The sequence below is a fragment of the Ictidomys tridecemlineatus genome, chromosome 2 (assembly GCF_052094955.1).
Source record: "Ictidomys tridecemlineatus isolate mIctTri1 chromosome 2, mIctTri1.hap1, whole genome shotgun sequence".
Taxonomy (NCBI): Eukaryota; Metazoa; Chordata; class Mammalia; order Rodentia; family Sciuridae; genus Ictidomys; species Ictidomys tridecemlineatus.
The window spans coordinates 213,287,730-213,310,114 of NC_135478.1; the positions used below are offsets into that span (position 1 = coordinate 213,287,730).

General features: G+C 35.5%; 1 protein-coding gene across 9 annotated transcripts in view; it reads right to left on the minus strand.

The window, feature by feature from the left end:
* Cnot4 (CCR4-NOT transcription complex subunit 4) overlaps window positions 1–22,385 on the minus strand; it is a 153,457-nt gene that overhangs the window by 33,324 nt on the left and 97,748 nt on the right. For 2 of the 9 annotated variants that reach the window (XM_005332402.4, XM_005332401.4), the window contains exon 11: window positions 140–22,109. The exons of the other annotated variants lie outside the window; for them this stretch is intronic. In XM_005332402.4, the coding sequence (XP_005332459.2) occupies window positions 22,009–22,109 (101 nt within the window). In that variant the 3' untranslated portion in view covers window positions 140–22,008. Of the gene's footprint in view, window positions 1–139; window positions 22,110–22,385 lie in introns of those variants that run through there. 9 annotated transcript variants of the gene reach the window in all.

Consider the following 22,385-nt stretch of genomic DNA (forward strand, 5'->3'; position numbering starts at 1 on the left):
CTCTCCCAGCAGAGAACCACGATCAACACAAGGGAAGTTGGTTGCTTTGTTTGTAGGGCTCTACATAATTCCAACTGAGTACATATTTCCCCTTCAAAAAGTATGACTCTGACCAATGAGTCAACCTGATTTAAGTTCATTTCCCTTTATTTATATGAGAACTCACACTGGGAGTTCAAAATATGCAAATCAGTAGGTCTAATGCAGAAAACCCATCTGCAGGCTGAACACTGCAGATGAGTTGCGTAAGGCAGCTCTACAATTGACTGTCAACATAACCTTGGACATGTGTCCTACTTAGTCTTCTACCATTCCAGGACCCTACTTCATTAAGTAGGAATAACATCTGCTTTACTCTCTCATAAGGATAAAATGAAATAAGAGAAGAATAAGCAATCTGAAGCACATTCATTACTTGACGTCTAACAACAAATGCATCTCTAGTGGTCAACCCTGAACAGATGGTAACCTTTCCAATAAGCCAAGACAGGGGATTTCTTATTTGCCAGGAATTGGCCCTGTGCAAAAGTCTCTTCTTAGGAACTTGAGGATAACATCCATCATTCTCAGAGGTACTGTGTAGTCAACCTAATTAATAAACTCTCATCACCAAGACACTGCAAAGACAAATTAAGATGTAGGAAATACTTTAAATTTTCCATAAGGAAAGTTTGAGAAGACCAAGCAAAGTACAATGAAAATCAATTACTGAACACATTTTATATTAAAAATGATACTAATTTTATTTAAAGCATTTAATTAGAACACTACATTGGGAGAAGGACTGTTTATTGCTAATAAGGTTCAATGTTTTATGATGTTAAAAATTATTTTTATGTTATATCGACAGGTACAGTAAAACACTATTTTCAGTTTTAAAAACCAGGATGGTAGAGGGGGTCAAATTATAATATTTTTCTTTTGGGCGTAGAACTCAAAAGACATGCCACTTAAAGTACTTTCAGGATGCTAAACAACCACTTATATTCTCTTTTGTGAGAAGTAAATGACCAGTTTCCTTGGTTTAGAGAATATTATGGTTAAAAATGTGACAGCTTGGGACTGGGGTTGTGGCTCAGCAGTAGAGCGTTGGCCTAGCATGTGCGAGGCCCTGGGCTTGATCCTCAGCACCACATAAAAATAAATAAATAAAATAAAGGTATTGCATCCAACTACAACTAAAATATATATGTATATGTGTGTGTGTGTGTGTGTGTGTGTATGAAAAAATTTGCTAGCTTGTTGGTGGCCTAACACCTAATTATAAATAGGTAAATCCTTATACACTGATCACATTGACAAATCTAGTTCTTAAGCAACAATAATAGAAAATCTGTATAAAACATATGTATGAAGACTGCCAAGCTAAAAGGCAAAGCAATTCTTGACTGAGTGCCTCCAGTGTGGAAGGAGTGCAAAAGCATTTAAACCATCATCTTTGTTCTCAAGAAGCTTGAAGCTGTCCCAATGACAGTACATGAAAAGGTCAGCAAGTGCGGACCAGGCAACAAAAGAAATATCCAGAGATGTACATCACTAACAAATACCGAAAAAGTCCAGTAAAACAAGAGTCTGGTTGAATACATGTATGGAAACTTCCCGGTGGTCGAAGCACAGAAGCATTCAAGGAGTCAATTTTGGTTACTACATAGGCTCCCTGAATCTGAAAATCTCGCACCAGGTTGAAACTATTTTTGGTATTTCTACTTAACACTGGACTAGACCAACTACTTACAGGAAATAGAGGGAAAGACATTATAAGCAATGACTACAGCACAAGATAAAATTAGGCTGTGTTCAGACATCAGACCTTTAAGAGAACATCATAAAACAGGAAAAGACAGTGATTTAGGCAAGTGCACATACAGAATGTTTCTTTACTTTCTGTTTCTCAGATTAACTGCTGCATCTTAATTATTACAAAATGCAAAACTACAGACAGCAAAATGTAGATAAACCTGCTCTTTACCAAAAGCTGTCACTGGCCACAAGCCAATGAGCTTTTCTGGTTTACATAGAATCTTTACCGGAAACAATGGAGGAAGTTGAGAGGGCAAGACGCTAGGACAAAGCATCCATCTCACCCCGATTCCATCCATTTCACACATTAGGGTATCATAGAAAATTCCATTTGAGAAAAAATATCCGCTGTTAACAGGGTGAAGACAGAAGATCTCTGTAAAATGACAACACAAAGAGATAAAAACACACTGCAGAAAAGCCCTAAAGCCAAAGGCTATTCCAGGTATTATTTTCTACTAGTACATTTTTCTACCACAAGATTTGAATATTAAGCCTTCTTGGTATTTTAATTGGTGCACTGTAACTATATATAATATTGGAAGCCTTCTTGGTATTTTTGCCTCCATCTTCTTTTTGGTACCCCTTTCCCCGCCAAGTCTTTCATTAACTAAACCACCTTGATACCAATGAATTCACAAATCAACAATGTCTCCAGTTTTTATGTTTGTGTAGGAGAGCTGGCTCATATATTAAGTCTGAATCCTTAGGTTTCCAGTATATCCTGTAGGACCTATGGCCAGAGACCTCACATTTCAGGTTAAACTGCTCTGTGAGAGTGGTCAGACACACCCCAATCGGAAGGAGTAACTGGGAAGAGTCCCAGTCACAAAATTTTCCTAAAGTTCAGTCTGTACTTCAGTTTTTAAGCCATATCTAATGGTTACTACATAAAGTCTCAATATACAACCTGATCATCTTTCTTTTATCTTCCCCAGTTCACTGTTGTCCTTTACAGTTCAAAATCAGATGCTCTTACTTCTTGCAATTGCTGCAGGGCACAGGGAACAGCCTATCTCAGTCCCTACACTCCCTGCCTCCCCCAGCCCACCTCACCCTATTATATATTATTTTCTATCAATTTTAGATTAAAGTCCATCTCCATACTACTTATTGCAAGAAAGTATAAGCTCCCTAAAATGTCTACCAAATTTCTAGGGTTATGTTTATTGAATAAAGGCAAGACCAATACTGCAGAGTTGCTAGGGCATAGATAAAATCTTAAAGCCTTATAGGTATGAAAGCAAGTTTAGACAAAGTGAAAATCTTTAAAAACTCAAAAAAGAGGGATCTGAGCAGATATAAAGGACAAAGTAATGGCAAAAACAAAAAAAAACCCACAGTCAAAAATCTGGATCAGCTAAATATGATTTATGCTATCTGGACTTTACTTCCTGTCATTCTCCTTGACTAGAACGCCTTCCTGATCTTCTCAATTTTTACTCTCTTCCAAAAGTCTGCCTTTTTTCTTCCACTCAGATCATTCCACATGACAGCACTTACGAACTGAACAACACTCACTTGGCATGTAGCTCAGTGTCTTAAGATATTTTACATTCTTTAAGATGCAGACTGGTAGGTTTGACTTGAGAAGAGCTGGAAAGTGACTTTTCCCAACAAAGTCTGTTTAGTTCTTATCTGTATGATGCTATGAACAAATGGTTCTTTCCAAAAATCTTTCTGAAATCAGGAGGAAGTTTTGGGGTTCAAGAGGCCTCTGTACATGTAAACTGAGGGAAATGAGAAACACTATGATGATGTTTTTAAATGTTTCAGATGCCAAAACCCAAGTGTCTATACTTTTAAAAAAGTATAATATAATAATCCAGTGGATTATTATTGTTTTAATAAGGATTTTCCCCCCTGGTATCCTTACCTCATGCATGCTACATAAGTGCGTAGACCATTGAGCTTCATCTCCAGCCCTTTCTAAAATTTTATTTTGAGATGGGGTCTTGTTGTACTGCTGAGGCTGGCCTCAAACTTGAAATCCTCCTGCCTCAGTCTCCCAAGTCTCTGGGATTATAGGTATGTACCACTGTATCTGACAATGAATTTTTTTTAAAAAAAAGTATTCTAATACTATGTACAGGGCAATAACCAAGGTGTACAAGATATATTTTACTCACTTTCTATTCTGCACACTATTCATTCACTTATCTGCACTTTTTGTACTTGATTACTTTCCAATAAGGGTTAAGAAGCGGCTTCATTTTACAAATGAGACAGCCAAGTAAACTCTGGTTGTTTAAAGAATTTGCCAAAGATCATATACAGTAAAAAAGAATGGAAGTCAGTAGTTAAATTCAGCGAACTCCAAAACATTTGTACCAACTAATCATTGTCCTGGCAGGATTCATAGGCCAATTAGGGGGCTCGGCAAACAGGTTTAAGTAACTACAATGTGACAAACAGTAAAGACTACGCTAAAATGAACAAAAGGCATAAATACGGAAGTGACCAATCCTGCCATTCTGCTTGTAGGATCACCACTGACCAGGGGCCTAAGGAAGACAAGCTGACATGGAAGTAGAAAAAGCATTCCATGTAGAACACAGGGCAGTGCAGGCAGCCAATCATAAAAAGAAGGAATACTTTAACATCAGATGTCTTTTGCACAATGCACATTTTTCTCTTCTAGAATGTTCCTACAAGAATCTATAAACTATTTTGGAGGAGAATCAGATCCTCTGAGAGCTGGAAGACATCTTGATGATTTATTAAGGATCTAAGGAAGCAGAATCAAAGGAGAGATGTCCATGTGTAAAGATATATATACATAAAAGTCATATATAAAATAAGGAAAGACTAAATTTAAAAATTTAATGCAAAAATACATTCTCAGAAGCAACACAGACTGGTTCAGATGATCTACAAGTTGTAAACAACAGAGCTAAATGAAGGAGAGGACAGAACAATGACAATATAACTAAGAAATCTGCAAAGCCTAAAATGAGAAGTGGGGAAGGAAACACAGAAATGAGCACCAAACTGAGCAATGGCTATGGCCAAAGCCCTGTGGAGAGATCCAAAGATGACCACAGAAAGGTACAACCAAGGAGATGACACACCAATCACCAGAACAGTCATCAAAACAGGATTTGAGATACATGGAGGGTGTCAACTACATGAACAGCTTCTGAGATCAAAATCTGCTATAAGAAAATAAACCTGATACATGTTCCTTACTGACCATCTGTCTCTCTTTTCCAAGGTGGAAAGGAGGGAATCTTTAATATTGGACTTCATTCTGATCAACAAACAACTGGATAGTGTCTGAGAAAATGCAAACCTTTGGAGTATATGACGGGGACAAAGAATGAGAATAACTGAACTTGAGTTCTTGGATGGCAGGCATCCTATTCCCAACTAGATTCTGAAGTCCTCCTTGATTAGGTAAATAGTAGCTGAACCTGAACCTCAGTAGGTACATTCAAGTTACCTAAACAAATAGCCCTTGCTTCCAGGTTTTTCATTTTGTTTTTAAAAATAAAACAGCTTTCCAAAAAAAAAAAAAAAATCAGAGAAAGGATAGGTGGGGGTGGTCCCTTGGCTACAGGGAATAGTTGTTCACAGGCCACAGAAGGTATTACAACATATCATTCTGGCAACACAATAATAAAGAATACTAATAAGAAAGTGAGAGCCGGGGTGGGGATGTGGCTCAAGTGGTAGCGCGCCTGCCTGGCATGCGTGCGGCCCGGGTTCGATACTCAGCACCACATACAAACAAAGATGTTGTATCCACTGAAAACTAAAAAATAAATATTAAAAATTCTCTCTCTCTCTCTCCTGTCTCTATCTTTAAAAAAAAGAAAACGAGAGCCAGTTGTATAAGTAGAATCTGATGTAATGAGATTTTAAAAGAAAGCTTAAAGAAGATATATCCTACCTGTATGTAAAAGTATCATAGTCCTTTGTGGCTTAAGGTCAGAATCCATAATGATCTGAGGCATACAAAAAATGCTGAAGGCAAGAAAAAGCTGTGTGTGAAATTATGAGAAAATTAAGAAAGGCCACTATTCAGCCTGATGACATAATATTAAGCCATGAGAAAAGACAGAGCAATGTAGTTTCATGTTCATTTTACTTCCTTCCAATTTTATAAGAGTGTGATCATTTTACCAATAGCAAAGATTAAGCAACACAAAGAAGAGATTGTCAGGAAAGATATGAAAATGGTAAAAGAGCATCTACTCAATTAAAATGTATTTAACATCTCTAGGTACAAAATGGATTGTGTCCTAGAGTATTAATACTCACAGATGAGATCACAATATTATTGTTAAGAGAAGTCTCAGAGGAAATGGCAGACTGCAGAAGCCACATGCTTAGAATTAGTTCCTGATAAGATTCTGAAACAGATTAGGGACTTGATAATATCGTCTTCAGAAATAAATATGACAGATTTATCAACCACTGTTCCGCTTTTTTTTGGGGGGGGGAGGGGGGACAACAGGAAGCATTTTGGATAGAATCCCAGCTCTCTTCCACCTAAAATAAATCTTAATTTTGAAATTCAACAGGTGGTCATGGAGGGAGCTTCTACTGATGACTGCTTAACATTGGAAATGTCCTCCTATATCCTGTGGCTTACTTTCTTTTCTCTTCTGCTGTCTGCCCAAATTACAGACTTTGCAGCTAGCTCCACTCCCATTCCACTGACACATCAATCCTAAAAGAGTGGAAAGGAGTGACTGATGAAAGCTGAAATGAATTTTCATAAAGAACCAATGATACCAAAGTAATTTATTCTCTGGATAGTTTCTCAGGATGTCAAAAGCAGCATAATATATCTTGAATTCGACAGTTTCTGCTAAGTTCTCTGAGATTTCCTTTTGGGATGAAATAGTTAAGTATAGCATGGGTAACAATATTTGAATGATTTTACACAGAACTGAAAGGTACTGTGTTGACCTAAAGGTGTCTGATTTTATGGTTTATGTTTGACTCCATGCTTTGTATTATACTTAACCCACAAAGTTCATTTAAATATGCAAACAAAAAAACCAATTCTATAGATGATAAAATCAATAATGGAAACTACCAAACCTTAAAATTCTTGTATTCTTCACACAAATGTTACCAACAGTGTTATCGATAATATTTATCTTTTGCTTTATAATAGTCCGTTTATTACACAAACTTATAGGAAGAGGATGTACAAATTAAATATACTCTAACCATGTTAAATTCAATCACATAAAGTTGAATATATATATATATATATATATATATATATACACATTCAGATTTTTAAAAATGCATTAGGACAGAGCAAGATAAAAGAAAGCTAACTAGTGTATAAGGAAAAAGGTCAAGGGGCTTTATTAATAGGTTCATGAAACCTGATATGACAACTTGGGTAACAGAACTCCTAAAAAGGTAATATTAAGACCATGTAAATGGATGTGCAATGTCTAAATTAGCAATAATCTGACCTTGGGCAAACACAAATGGTAACCACTATGCCTCAGATTCCTCATTTATAAATGGAGATAATACTCATCCCACAAGATGCTTTTATAAAAAAAAAATCTATAAATGTAAAGATAGTAGTAATAAGAATAGTTTTCATGAAAAATTAAGATTAGATGAATGTATATGGATTATTCAAGTGTGAGCTTCTCCTTTTCTTTACTTTTGTAGTACGGGGGATGGAACTCAAGGCTTCGTACATACTAGGCAAATACTCTACTACTAAGCTACAATCCTAGTCTTAGAGCTTCATGTTTTAAGAAAGACACTGTCAAGTCCAAAATACGTGTAGAAGAGTACTAGACTACATGAAAACTGGATGTCAAGTTACATGTGGAATGGATGTTTAAGCTACATCCAGGAAGTTACCAGAAAAGTGGTAACTGTCTTCACATATTTGATAAACTGCTCTCAAAAGGTACAAATGGGAAAAGATGAGAAGACTTTGGCTTAAAACACCAGGGAAAAATGTTAACAATTACAAGTTGCCCCAAAGAACTTCCTACAAACAAGCTCCTAAAACAGCTCAGCAGTATGCATAGAGTTCTAAAAAAGCAGATTCTTTTTATGATCTTTCTGAATTTTGTGTACGTGTTTCATTAAAGATTTATCAACATTTTATATATAAATAGGAATAGGATGGTAAGAAAAGTGATATGTCATAAAAAAATTTTAAAGGTGGTGATGGCTGGTGGGGTATTGAGAAGAACACCTGAAAAAAAGCTAAGAAGTGAGTTTTCCCGATTCAAAGGTTAAAAAAAAAAAAAGAAGAAGAAGAAAAGGAATAATCACAGTGAGGGGTTGTGGGGGAGGAAATCTTAACACAGAAGGCCACAACAGAATCCAGAGGTAAGTTATAACTCATGTGCAAATGAGTTCCAAATGCTTCCAGAAGTCCTGCTGTAATCAAAAGCAGATCTGTGCTTTGCAGAACTCCAGAAACATCCCGCTCTCAAACACTAATTTTTATTCAACAAATATTAATTGAATGTCTACTCTGGGCCAATTTCTCTGGAGTTCCAACAGTTTCCTAAAATTCACACTGTTGTGCTTGTTTTCTTTCTTTACTGAGTCACTACAGGTTGGCCATTTTAAAGAAAGTCGGTGATATCTTTTGGTTGTTTACTGCCAACAGCATATTTTTGTTGGGGTAAAAATTTCTCTTCAGGCTTACATTCAGATCAAAGTATTTTGAGCCTTTGCAGCAATTCCCCTGATGCTTATATGTCTACTGAAATTCCTAAGATTTTTGATGTTCATAATTTTCCAAATTAAAAAATTTCCAAATTATTGAAGTTATTTAAAACATCAAACCAGTTCTTCACTGTTTTTATTACATAGCTTACTTTTATTTCAATATTGAAGATGTTTCATCTTTTTCTAAAAGGAAGGGTCCTATCAACATAGAATTATTTTTATTTAAATCAAAGTCACGAGAATCCTAAATAAGAAGACTAAAATTGTTCATTTTTTCCAAAATATGATTTTAATTGATAAATGCTTCATAACCCAATTATGAGTTTCATGTCTGGATAGTATTTTTAGGCCTTAAAGCAATAGTTTGTTTAATTTCAGAAAATAATTATTTCAGAAAAGGTTATAATTTCCCATTATTTTATACTAAAACTAAATGAGTATAGTGGTAAACATTTTCAATATATCAGACCAATCATATCTTTAAAAGAATTCTTTCTCATTGTACAAGTTACCCAACTAAGGGATATTTATTTCAGGTTTGTCTTAAGACTGGTTTTAAAAATATTTTTTTTCTAAATTTGACTTAAATATGTGGTTTAAGAGAAACAAAAAGACTGCAGAAAACTTAAAGATATATTACTAAGTAAAAGAAGTAAATCTAAAAAGACTATATCCTACATGATTTCAAATACAAGACCTAGAAAAGGTAAAACTGTGAGATAGTAAAAAGATGAGTTGTTGCCAGGGATCAGAGAGGAGAGAAAGTGAGACAGATGAGTAGGAAGGGCATAAAGGATTTCAGGGCAGTAAAACTATTCTGCATGATACTATCATGACAAACACAGGTCACTATACATTTTTTTTTTTTTTTTGAGAGAGAGAGAGAGAGAGAGTGTTTTTTTTAATATTTATTTTTTAGTTTTCAGCAGATACAACATCTTTGTATGTGGTGCTGAGGATCGAACCCGGGCCGCAGGCATGACAGGCGAGTGCGCTACCTTGAGCCACATCCTCAGCCCCATATACATTTAACTAAACCTACAGAATGTATCACATCAAGAGCCTAAGGGCCACCATGGTCTATGGGTGATAATGGCATGTTAATATAGGTGGCTCAACTATGGCACTCCTTTGAAGGATGTTGATAATGGAGGAGGACATGTGTGAGGGCAGGGAGTATATGGGAAATTTCTGTATTTGCCATTCAATTTTGCTGTGATTCTAAATCAACACTAAAAAATAAAGTATTTAAAAAAAACTATTTTGCTTTTTCTTCCTTCTATTTATTCATATAGTAATATAAATAAAACTTTTGTTTCCAATTTTCAAATGATGTCTCAATCTTAAAAGTCTGTATCTATGGAAACTCTTGGGCTCAGGACAATATCACAGACAATGTCCTAGTATTAACTACTCTAATGTTAATGCTACAGAGCTGTAATTATTAAACTGATTATGTATGTCACAAGTAGTCCTATAATAATACATCCTGTCCAGTCCTACACAGGATGATACTCCTGTGGAGGACATTATTTTAAAAGACTCTGATGCATTCAAAGACTTACATGCTCACCAGCTAAAGGGCTCTTTGTTTAAAAGTCACTTAAAATATACATTTATTTAAATATTCATCCTTAGCTATGGTTATTATAGTTGAATTTATAACAGATTGAGAATTGGTTCTGTCAAGACTGTCTCTGGCAATCAATGTTGAATCCTATTGAGAAAAAAGGCAGGAGGAAAGAGAAGGAAGATCAGATGAATACATTATTAAATATAAATCAGAAATTATAATTCTTATTTCAGACATCCTGGAATTTTATACTGATTTATGTTTTAGTGAAAATAATTAACTATATAAAAAACACATTTATGAATTTTAGTTACATTGTTTAGAAGTGTTAGATAAATTTTATTTATCCACCTCTTTTTTTTGTTCCCAAGTGTTAGGTAGTTTTTAAAAGGGTGAGCATCACCTTAAAAATGGGGTCAATTAGGACTGGGCTCTGGCTCAGTGGCAGTGCACTTGCCTGGCATGTGTGAAGCTCTAGGTTCGATTCTCAGCACCACATATAGAGGGTGTAATGGATGTCTTATCAACAACTAAAAAAAAAAAAAATTTTTTTAATGGGAGTGAATTAAATGATGCAAAACTTAAAATGTAAAAATCTTCACTGATTCAACTTTCAACAATGTAGTGGTTGTTCCTCAACCAACTCCAAAATCAAAAGTATGCCTTCTGTTTAAAAATTCTATTTTGATTTAAAAGAGTGTGAAGAGGAAGAGAATAAAGAATATGGTCACTTAAAATCAAAAGCCAGTTTGGAAATAAGCTAAACGCTAGAAGAATAATTTGGAGGGAGATACAGGGTCTGGTGATTCTGGTAACCGAATAGACACTCCGAAAGAACACTGAACAGCTGGATGGAGGAAGAGCTCTCTTCTGTTAGAGGGAAAATTCAGGCTTGTCTAGGATCCAACAGAGAAATCATGCAGGTAATAAACATTAAGATCTAGTTGTGACCTCCCTATTAAATGTTGTAAGTTACATGGAAAAAGAAATGATTGCTTTTTTTATCCAAAGAAGGAAAAAGAAACTAGATGGAGAGGTGAGCACAGCTATCAGAATGGGACTCAAGGTGATCAAGAATTGAAAGATTTTTTTATTAAAATAAAGCTTGAAGGGCTCTGTACATTTATTCAGAGATTATTTAAATCAGTGCTAGTTTTAGTAATATGTTTTATTCTAATGAAATAATAACCTATCACTTAAAATACACGTTTTAGAGTTTATACCTTAAAAGGACCGACTAGACCAAAACTCAAGGAATGTTACAACTGTGAGACCAGTGGACGACTATGGTTAGGTTTATTAGCAAACAATTTAGAAAAGAGAAAAACACATATCTGGTAGCAAATCTTTCTCTAAATTGGGGCCTTAGGGAAGTAAGGCATGTAGATCAGCAAAGAATAATATATATATTATATTATAAAAATATTTATATTTTTTAAGCAACGTTCGAGATTGATCCCAGGTTCTTATACATGCTAGGCAAGCACTACAACAATAAATGTTAATAAAACTATTATTTTAATAGAGAAAATGTAAAAGGCATGTAACCCAACACTCAGCTTATGGCCAATGAGAAACCTTCCTATTTGGCTGCTGAAGTCCTAACCCATCACTTCCTTTACCTTTTAGCTGGGGACTCAACTTACAGACACAATAAAGGAAAAAATAACCAGCTTTGGGGAGTCAACGACTTCTTACAAATGGCAACATATTACATGATGAAGTTTAAAAACATCCTAATTAAGTTCCAAATCACAGTGTTCTACTCCAAGACTAATAACAGAGTATAAATACTGGCAGTCTTTGGGACAGATCTCACCATGTTAGAAAATAGCACTAGGTTACAAAAGTTGATTGCAGTCAGTCTTGATTTTTGTCTTGGAGATGGTGATAGTTATTATCATCTTTAAATCCTCATGGAGCTTTCCCTGTTTCTGTATGCTGAAAACAACAACCTCTTTGATTGGAAAAATAAAATCAGTAGATATGCTATCATTCAACATGATATAGTGCAGGGCAGTTCTTCTTGAAAGTTGAATCTGAGATCACATCATTAGTTTGGGTGTAGTGTATCTTGGTGCCATTATTTTTTCTCCTTCTTTATTTTGTAATATTAAGGATATCAGCAGTCTAGTGGTTATGCCTGTTGGTTCTTAACTGCTCCTAGGTACTAGAGAAAAATCCTAGGTAAATTAAATTCTACTTGTTTTACTCTTTATTTTTCTCCTGACACTAGGAATTAAGTAATTCTGTCTTCATGAAGAATAGTTGCAAGGTTATAGTTTTTACCCTTCTCAAAGTTAGACTCTAAGATCACTGGGCCACGTTTAACATAAGGTTGACTTGACCATACCTATCAGTCTGTGGACATTTTTTTTTTTTTTTTTTAGAGAGAGTGAGAGAGGAGAGAGAGAGAATTTTTAATATTTATTTTTTAGTTCTCGGCGAACACAACATCTTTGTTGGTATGTGGTGCTGAGGATCGAACCCGGGCCACATGCATACCAGGCGAGCACGCTACCGCTTGAGCCACATCCCCAGCCCTCTGTGGACATTTTGAAAGACTTAAATTCATATTATATGCACTGATTCATAGCTGGGAGTCCTTCATTAGAGAAAACTGCTATTATAACTAAACTGTAAGAACAATGTTTAGGGAAGAGATAAATCCTTAATTTTGAAGTTCTTTTTTCCACTGAATTCTATGTGTGAAAACAAATTCATGTGGTAAACGCTAAGGGAACTTTAAATTGCTGCTAGAATGTGGCTAGGGGTAAATCACGATTCTTCTGAGCCTTGTTATTATCATCATCATCATCATCATCATCATTTGATTTCTAAAAAGTCCTGTTAAAGATGGTTACAGGTTATCTCAAGTTTCATGACCTCAATACAAATCTTGTATTCTTTAAGTTTTTCCAAAGAGTGTGACATGGGATGGATATCCTCAATGTGAGAAGAATTTGATGAGAAAAAGCTATGAAATATTTGTTTAGATAAAGCATGACCAGGGTGAGCTGGGCACCAGTAATGTAATCTCACTGCATATAAACAGTCTTTCTTTCGTTAAAAAACAAACTCAGAATAAAAATATTGATCCTGAACATGTAAATAATTGAAATATAGAAGGAATAAACAAATAAGAAGTAACAGAAAAATGGCCTAGACTTTTTGCTTTGCTGTATTTGTTAAGGGGAATTTAACTGAAAACTACTTTATATTTTAAAAAAAACAATATAAATGCACATATGTACATGCACACATACTTCAACTCACATGTACAGAACCAGTCTTGTCTTTTCTTTATTGTGGTATGAAACCCAGGGCCTTGCACAGGCTAGGGAAGCGCTCCATCACTGAGCTACACCCCCAGCTCTATTTCTTTCTTATTTTTCAGACAGGATCTAGTTAAGCTGCCTTGGCTGACCTTGAACCTGCAATCCTCCTGCCTGTCCCTTCCCAGAACCTGAAATTACAGGCATGCACTGGGAGAGAACTAGTCTTCTAGATTACTTTTCTTATACAATGCTAATTAAGTATCATAGAGATAGTAAAACTGTCATTACCATTTCAAAACTACTCTGAGAATTGCTTCAAACATTTTAACCTACTCAGAAAAACAAATTTCATAAGGGTCTCTTGCCCAAAGCTCTGCTTTTCTATTTTTATTTTTTTGGGGGGAGGGTACACATTTGTTGCTTTTCTATTTTTATTTTTTTGGGGGGAAGGTACACATTTGAATATTTTAAGGTTTGCCATTTGCCTTTCAGCCTAATGGGTAAAATAATAAGTCTAGATGCCGCTATTATCATACAGCTCTAAAAAGGAAGGGGCCAAAATTCTCACAGGTTATTTATTCTACTACTTTGACAGAGAAATAATTTAAAAAATAGTACTAGGCCAATGAATTCTATTTCATGTGAACAGTTAATAGTTCAAATAGTTAATTCTATTTTATGTGAATTCCACCTCGATAAAAAAAAAAAAAGCTACTGGATACTTCCAAGACATTATAAATTATATGGAGAGAAAGCTTTGGGGGTGTTTCTAATGAATCTGAACACCAAGCAGGAGCAGGAAAGACCAAACTATTCTAAGTATATTATGTTCCAGATTAGCTTGGAGCTTCAACAAACCTTTAGAATAACCTTAAGCATGTGAAATGGGCTACAACAGAAAAGTCAATAGTTGCACTAGGAAGTGTGACCAAGAGGAACCTGGAGGAAAAGGATTGTTCTCAAAACAATTTCAAGCTGTTTTGTGAACTTCAATGTAATTTAGAACTTCTATGTAATTCAATTTTCAAGTGGCTTGAACAACTTGGGCTTACCACTGGGCACAGGTCCACAATCAGCATCTCAGGTGATTGAGGCAGGACCAAGTTTGAGGCCAGCCTCAGTAATTCAGTGAGACTATACCTCAAAACAAATAACAGAAAGATCTGGAGCTATATATAGTTCAGTGGTAAAGTGCTCCTGGGTTCAATCCCCAGTACAAGAAAACAAACAAACTTTTGGGTTTACCACCTCCTGTTCTAGGTACCTAACAAGTGTAAACTAGATTTCTATATAACTCAAACTCAGGATAGATTCTTCAAAAGACCATGAAATAGGACAGGGGTTTGTGGCTCAGTGGTAGAGTGCTTGCGTAGAATTCATGAGGCACTGGCCTCGATCCCTGGCACCACATAAAAATAATAAACAAATAAATTTTTGGTATTGTGTCCATCTACAACTAAAGACCATGAAACAGAATTAATTCTTAATGAATATCCTTAATAAATCTTGAACTATCAAGAGCTGATTCTATAGAAATAGCTCCTAAAAGAGCTATAAGTTGGTATGACCAGCAATTTGGGGTGGCTAGATTGATATTCTTGGAAGTAAACCACAGACCAGAAAGGAGATCTAAGGAGTATGGTTTCTCAAGCCATCAGCATGATTTTGCAACATGGTATTCTTGAGTAATGATTTACAATTTGAAGCATTATCATTTTCAAATTTCACAGTTGATATCTTACTGTTGTATATGGAAATAAGCCCTGTGAATTTTTATATAACTTAGTGCCTGGAAACTAAGGTTGCTTCCAAACTAGTGATATTTGCTGTTGATATTAAATATATCTTCATCCCTGCCCTACTATATCTACATCAATTTTCCTATAAGGTTACATTCTAAGTAAGCAAACTATAGACTTGTCCAATAATTTGGAGATTTTATTTATTCACATAGTATATTATCTTGAGGGGAGTGCCAAAATATTTTTATAACCTAACTTCTCTTTTCTACTTTACACCAATATACTACTTTTAATGAAAATCTACTATATACATAAGGAAGAATGGCCTCTTCCAACTACGTAAGAAGAGATCCTTTCCCTTTGTAAGTAGGAAAGCCTATGCAGGTGGGGAAGGGAGTTTTCTATTTTGCTTATGAGACTGGCAGAAGCCAGCTCACCTGTAACATGAGCTCCTCAACCTCCAGACTCTTCATATCCCAGACCTACCACTTTATCTTAATCTTTCACTTTGTAAATAACATTTCTGCCAATTCCTTGCACTCACTGGACTTACTTGTGCCTATCTATTCTCATGACTGGCTTTTCCCAGCCCCTCCCCAGCACTCTGCTTCCATGTCTTCCTATTGTGCTTTGAGAAAAGAAGTTTGCTTTGAGTCATTTCAACTGGAAACCTTATTCAGGATTCCCCAGGTAATACCACGCTTCCTACAATTTTCTTTCATACAGACTGACTTCCTACTCTCACAAGAAGACAAGGGTGGGGACAGGGTAGAGAGCATAAAGGGTTACAAAAGCTAGACTTCTTACTAACCCCCAACACTAGTTACACATTGGACCACCATTCTTCCGCTGCTTCTCACCCATCGTTTAGCACTATGAGGTCAACACACTGACCAGTCTCCTTACTTGCCGTTCTTTTAATGGATGTATTTATGTATTTACTGCAGTGTTGGGAACTGAACTCCGGGTCTTGCACATGCTTGGCAATTGTTCTATCACTGAACTCTACCCTCAGCCTTTGCCATTCTTTTAACAACACTAACTTATTCTTTATTCTCATTAAATCTAAAATCATTAAACTCCCTTCCACATGACTCAGACCATTGGTTCACAGAAAACTATCTCAGTGGACTCTTCCTGACCATGAGATTAGGTATTTTAATATTGTCTTCCTAAACATCTTTATATCCATGTCCTCTTCATCTTCTAACCAAACTCAATATTTGCTTTTCTACTCCTGATGCTTTGTGCCAAACCAGAGGAACACACAAAACTATACAAATGTGGACTCTTTTTTATAAACACTTCTAAGTGGACCCATATCTTTACACAGAAATTCTATATTTCAAAGCTAAAATATCCCTCCCAACTCAACTCTTTCACCTTCATTCTCAAATAATGCATTCTAATAATTACTGTTATAATTTGTTCTCATTTTCTCTAATATTGCTTTCTTTTTCCCTAGTCTTTTAACTGCCCTGACACATGATGGGGAAAGGTACATCTCATTTCTCTAAAGATAAATCACAACTTCATTTCAAGGGTTATTTCCTTCTACCATCTGCAAAGGTACGTTTATCCTGCTGAATTGGCCTCTCTTGCCTTCACTACTGTCAGTCTCCTCTTCTCAACTGTCATATGTCCTTATCGGTCTTTTCCTTAAAAAGCAGTGTCTCCTAAGCTCTACCACCCATCTAGTTAACACTATGTTTTCCTTTTCACCTTCTTACCAAATTTCTTAAATAAGTAGATATTCATATCCTTCACATTTCCTTGACTAGTTCCAGGAATCTGGCTCCCTCTCCTACCTTTATATGAAAGTTGGGTCGCGAGAGATCTGATAGTCAAACCTAAAGTCCCTTTCTCAGATCTCATGCTTTCCAATTTCTAGGTCATAATTTCTTTTTCACCCCAACTATTACATTGTAGCCCAGGCCAACCAACTCATTCACTCTGCCCAGCAATGGCACTGCTTTCTAATTTGTCCTCACTGTAGTCAAACACATTATCCAAATTACTTTTCTTAAAAACACTATAACGAGTTAGGCAAAGTGGTGTACACCTGTAATCCTGGAGGCTCCAAAGGCTGAGGCAGGAGGATCCGAGTTCAAAGCCAGCCTCAGTAACTTAGAGAAGCCCTAAGAAACTCTAAATAAAATATAAAAAGCGCTGGGGATGTGGCTCAGTGGTTAAGCATCCCTGGATTCACTCCCCAGCACCTCTCCCCCAAATGCTATAATGAAGCAACATCTTTGCCAAAACCCCACAGTTCTCTACCTCTACCATATCAAGGTGGAACTCCCTTTTTTAATATTCAAGGCTCTCAGCGCTTGACTTACCTACAGGACCTATACAACTCAGTGAGTGTATTTCCTTACTGTCCTTCCCTTCTAACTCCTTTGCACCATGCTAATTTCTGCTTCTAGTCTGTGGTTCAGTCCTCCCCCTTTATTGTACTGATCTTCTACTGCTTTCAATTTAAATTTAAATCATCTTTGAAAGTCAAAAAGTGGGCTGGGGATGTGGCTCAAGCGGTAGCGCGCTCGCCTAGCATGCGTGCGGCCCGGGTTCGATCCTCAGCAGCACCACATACCAACAAAGATGTTGTGTCCGCCGAGAACTAAGAAAAAATAAATAAATGTTAAAATTCTCTCCCTCTGTCCCCCTCTCTCTCTCACTCTCTCTTTAAAAAAAAAAAAAGAAAGAAAGTCAAAAAGTACCATACTCTTTTCATGAAGCCTCTCCTTATATCAGCTCACAAGAACTTCTTTTCTTTACTATCAGCATATTTAATATTTTTCACTAAATATTTACATGATGAACACTTTCATATCTTACTGCCACTTACTCATTCAGAGAAGGGCACAGCACTAAAGTGAAGAAAGACAAGACTGACACCAGATAATCTGACTTTGCCAATTTTGGAAAATAAAAGAGTGTGTGTGTGTAATTGTTTGGCATTATTACTTCTTTAAAAGGCTGGCTGGGTGCAGTGACATACACCTGTAATCCCAGTGCCTCAGGAGGCTGAGGCAGGAGGATTACAAATTTGAGACCAACCTTGGCAGCACAGCAAGGTTCTAAAGACTTAGCAAGACCCTGTCTCAAAACTAAAACATGGAAAGGGGGTGGGGATGTGGCTCAGTGGTTGAGCAACCCTAGGTTCAATCACTGGCACACAAAAAAAAAGGAAGATTGAATTGTATTTCCAATTGTATGATATCTATCACTTAAACAGATTTGGGGACACTTTACAATGAATCATAAACCAGGGGATGGGATTGTGGTTTAGTGGAGGAGCACTCGTCTAGCATGTGCGGGGCCCTGGGTTCGATCTTCAGCACACATAAAAATGAATAAATGGAAATGAAGATATCGTGTCCAACTAAAAAATAAATACTTTTTAAAAATCATAAACCAAAAATCTAAAACATTACAAATCAGCATAGGATAAATGGTACCCCAGTTTGTCTGCATAAATAATAATCTTCATTTTTGTAAGATTTCAATACAGCTATTTGTTCCTTTCTCTTGACTTTCTGCAGCAATGCCTCTGTGGGTGTACTTCCCACCTTCCTAAGGGCCTGTGTCACAGCAGAAGAAAGATCTGGCAATCTTGAAGGTACTTGGAATAAGATACAAATAGGAGCCATGTCAGTAGAAATGTGCACAGACAAATGCATTAAAGTTGTTTTTTTTTTTAAAGGAACACAACATGTATATAGAAGGCTTCAGTTATTTCCCAGAACACTAAGTAAAGATACATGAGCATACACACACTTAAATAAAAATAACAAATATATGTTTTTCCTATTAAGGTTTTTTTCACCTCCTACAAATTATCAAATATTTGAAATAAAAGTATTCAATATTCTTTGTTGCCACTGTTAAAAAGATTACTGAGAGATGAACAATGAAATGAATCTGGACTGTTATGACTATTCTTATTAAAACATATCAAGAGCTGACCTGATAAAAATAATGTGAAAATACAATTGCCACTGGACTCATCCTTGGTGGCAGGATGTACATTTATCTCATTCAACTTTGTATCCTTCAAGATCTAGCTCAGGTCACTACACAAAATCAGTACTCAAATATTTAATTAAAGCTTTGTGAAAATAAGGGGAGAATATACAAAAGTATCCCCTGGAAAAACACAATGCAACAGTAGAATAAGAAGGAAAGCATTACTAATCAAAACATTTTTTTCTAATGGGATCTTTAAGAAAATGTAGTCAAGAAAGAGGCACTTGATATTATATAACTAAACTCTTTCAGTGCAAGACTATTTTCTACAGTGGCACCAAAAACTTTTCAAGGCAACAGTTAATCCCCCCTTTTTTTATTTCTTTGAGGTGTAGATGGGTGTCAACAAACCCCTTATAAATCTAGTAACTAAAGATTGTCTCTCTCTCAAAAAAAGAATAGATGTGTACATGCACACAAATCCACAATTTTGTAGCTTCAGAGTTCTGGACTCCAGGTTAAAATTCCTATGTTAGAGAAAGACCAGTCGCTTTATAAAGGTTAAGGATGTACAAATATGTGTGTGTGTGTTTGTGTGTGTGTGTGTGTGTGTGTGTGTGTGTGTGTATAAACTTTTCCTTGCAAAAGATGGACCTAAACAAACCTGAAGCTTTTTAGAATTTCTCATTCTTTACCATCATTTTGGTTACAATTTGCTAGTCAGGTGAAATGGTGCTTGAGCATAAAATTATGGCTGACTTTTAATACTTCTAAGGAAACATATTAAATAAACTATTAAGTAAGCAAAAAGATAAGGCCTTACAAAGTGGTCTTGAAATTCATCAGTGAATTTAAGGATCACTTTTAGACATTCCTTATAAAAATTTGGAAATTGGAGTCTTACTATCTCAAGAAGCACTTTCCTGACTGGTGGTGTGCCTGGAAGCAGGGAGAGATGAGCAGCAGCAAAGGGACTGCTTTGGGAATCTATTCAGGACTCTGGGAAAGTCTGGGTAAACTTCAAGACAGCTTTTCTATACAAATATGAATGGAAAAAAGAAACAGAAACAGAAAGATCAGGAAAGGAGGTTTGTTTAACAGGTATCTCTCTCAACACTGAGAAGTAAGCAAATAAGAGCTAACCACCTGCTATGGCTTTGAAAGAAGATCCAGGAGATGAAAAGCTTACATTGAAAGCTAGAGAAAGCTATGAGCTGGTAAGCATCATGACAAAGAGCCCATGTTTTGTTAACAAAGTGAAGGACCACTTGCTCCGCAGGAAATAATTGGCAAAGTGTTAGTCTTTTACAACAAAAATGAAAATCATAATTAAATTAAGCTACAATTAAAGATTGATGTTTAATAAGTCTACAGTGTTTTATTGGATTTTCTTAAAATGCTGGCTTAAAACCACTTCTAAATGAAAATTAGAAATTGGTATTCATTTGGAGTTTCATAAAAATAACTTAGATGGCTAGATAATTAGTTCCTTCTGCATCCTCAGGTAACCAAATCTCAGGATATTAAGTATAGATTTTGGTTTACCCAACTATACTTCAGGATAAGGCCATTTAATTTGTTGCACTATATCTAGAAAAAGTAATCAGATCTTACATAGAATATAATCCCCAAATTCCAACTCCAACATAACAATAGCATCATCTACTAATAAGCAGATTTTATTATTTAAAATCTCTAGCCTTTTTGGTATTCATGACACCCATCTTGTATTTTTTTAAAACAAATTAAGGCATACTTTTTTGTTGTTGTTGTTATTGTTAAATCACAATTGTTTTGACTTTCCCTTTCTTCTCAGATGCTGCTTCACATAGGCAGAATATGATCATGTTTTCTAAATCAGCTTTTGTCCACTGCTCCAAACTGAGTTCAGTTTTCTTTTATTACCAGTTTTAAAACTATTTCAAGAAATTTTGTATTATCAAAAACATCACTTTACATTATCCTATAAAGAACTCCACTATTTTTTGTGATTCACTAAAATATCCATTTACAACTTACATGGACTAATTTTAGAGGACATCCAAACTTTTCTCTTCTACTTTAAGTCTCATTTAGGTCAAATACTTACAAAGACTTATTACCACATTTCAGGTATTAAACAATAAAATTTCCAAACAAATATCCCACCAAACTACTATTTGTTCAATAAAAATGTTATACTACTTTAGCGGCTACTCACATACAATGTTCATCCCACATTCAAGTTTCTGATAAATCAATTAGAAGTTGAAATTGTGTTTTTGAGGCATTTCCTGGTATACTAGGCAGTGCGTTAGGAAAGAGATTATATTGCATTTAGGCCATAATAATTATCTTTTAACCATCTATTTTATAATTAACAACCATTCAAAAATAAAGTGCGAATGTGCAAATGAGAGAGAACAAAACAGTTTCTACACATGTAATGCATAATATAAGATATAAATCTAGGTAACTGAAAACAATTGCTGACAACATCCTTCTGTGCATTAAATGACACCAACCAAGTTTGTTTTATATGTATTCTTTCTTCTCAAGTATTCAAAGAATGCAATAGACATTATCATCTCAATTCTCAAATTAGGATATTACCATTTTTTTTTCACAAATCAGAAAACAAAGAACTATCATTACCTTTGTATATTTTCAGTTATAGAGCCAAAACAAGAACAATTCTAGCTAATCTCATCTGGGATCTTAATTAGTATTATAAGTTTATTCATATGAGTTAAAAATAGCATCACTCATAAGAAACAATGCCAAAATTATTATGCTAATAAATTATGTTAAAGGCCTAATGAAGAAATACTTTAGCAACTATGAGGTAACACGCTAGTTGTAGGCATGAGGAACGTTTATATTGGCTCTTTTGGGTGTATACATTAAATGCAAAATCAGAAAGGAATCATGCAAAAATCCGGTTGCCCATGCAAGCACCCCAGAGTCTAATCCTCTCCTCTCAGTTCTGTTGTCAGGCCACAGTAGTGTGGAGACTTGTAGGCTGCTGTCCTTGTTGTAATGAATGGGAAGAGGCTGACAGTGGCATGGTCGAAACCTTCACCTCTTCTTCCCCTGTGGAAAAGTCAGTCATGGTCTAGTTATGGGTGACTAGATTTGTTAACAGTCCCTTTAAAAATGATTTCAAATATTTGGAATACTGATACATATATAAAATACATGCTTAATGGTTGGAATCCGGGTGTGAAACTAGACACGAATTCTAGAATATAAACTTTTCAAGTACTTAGAAAGTAGTTACACTCTAAACACACCCTTAATTTTAATGCTGTCAGAGATAAGATCAAATATAGTAGATTTAGATTACAAATATACTACCAAAAGAAAAAA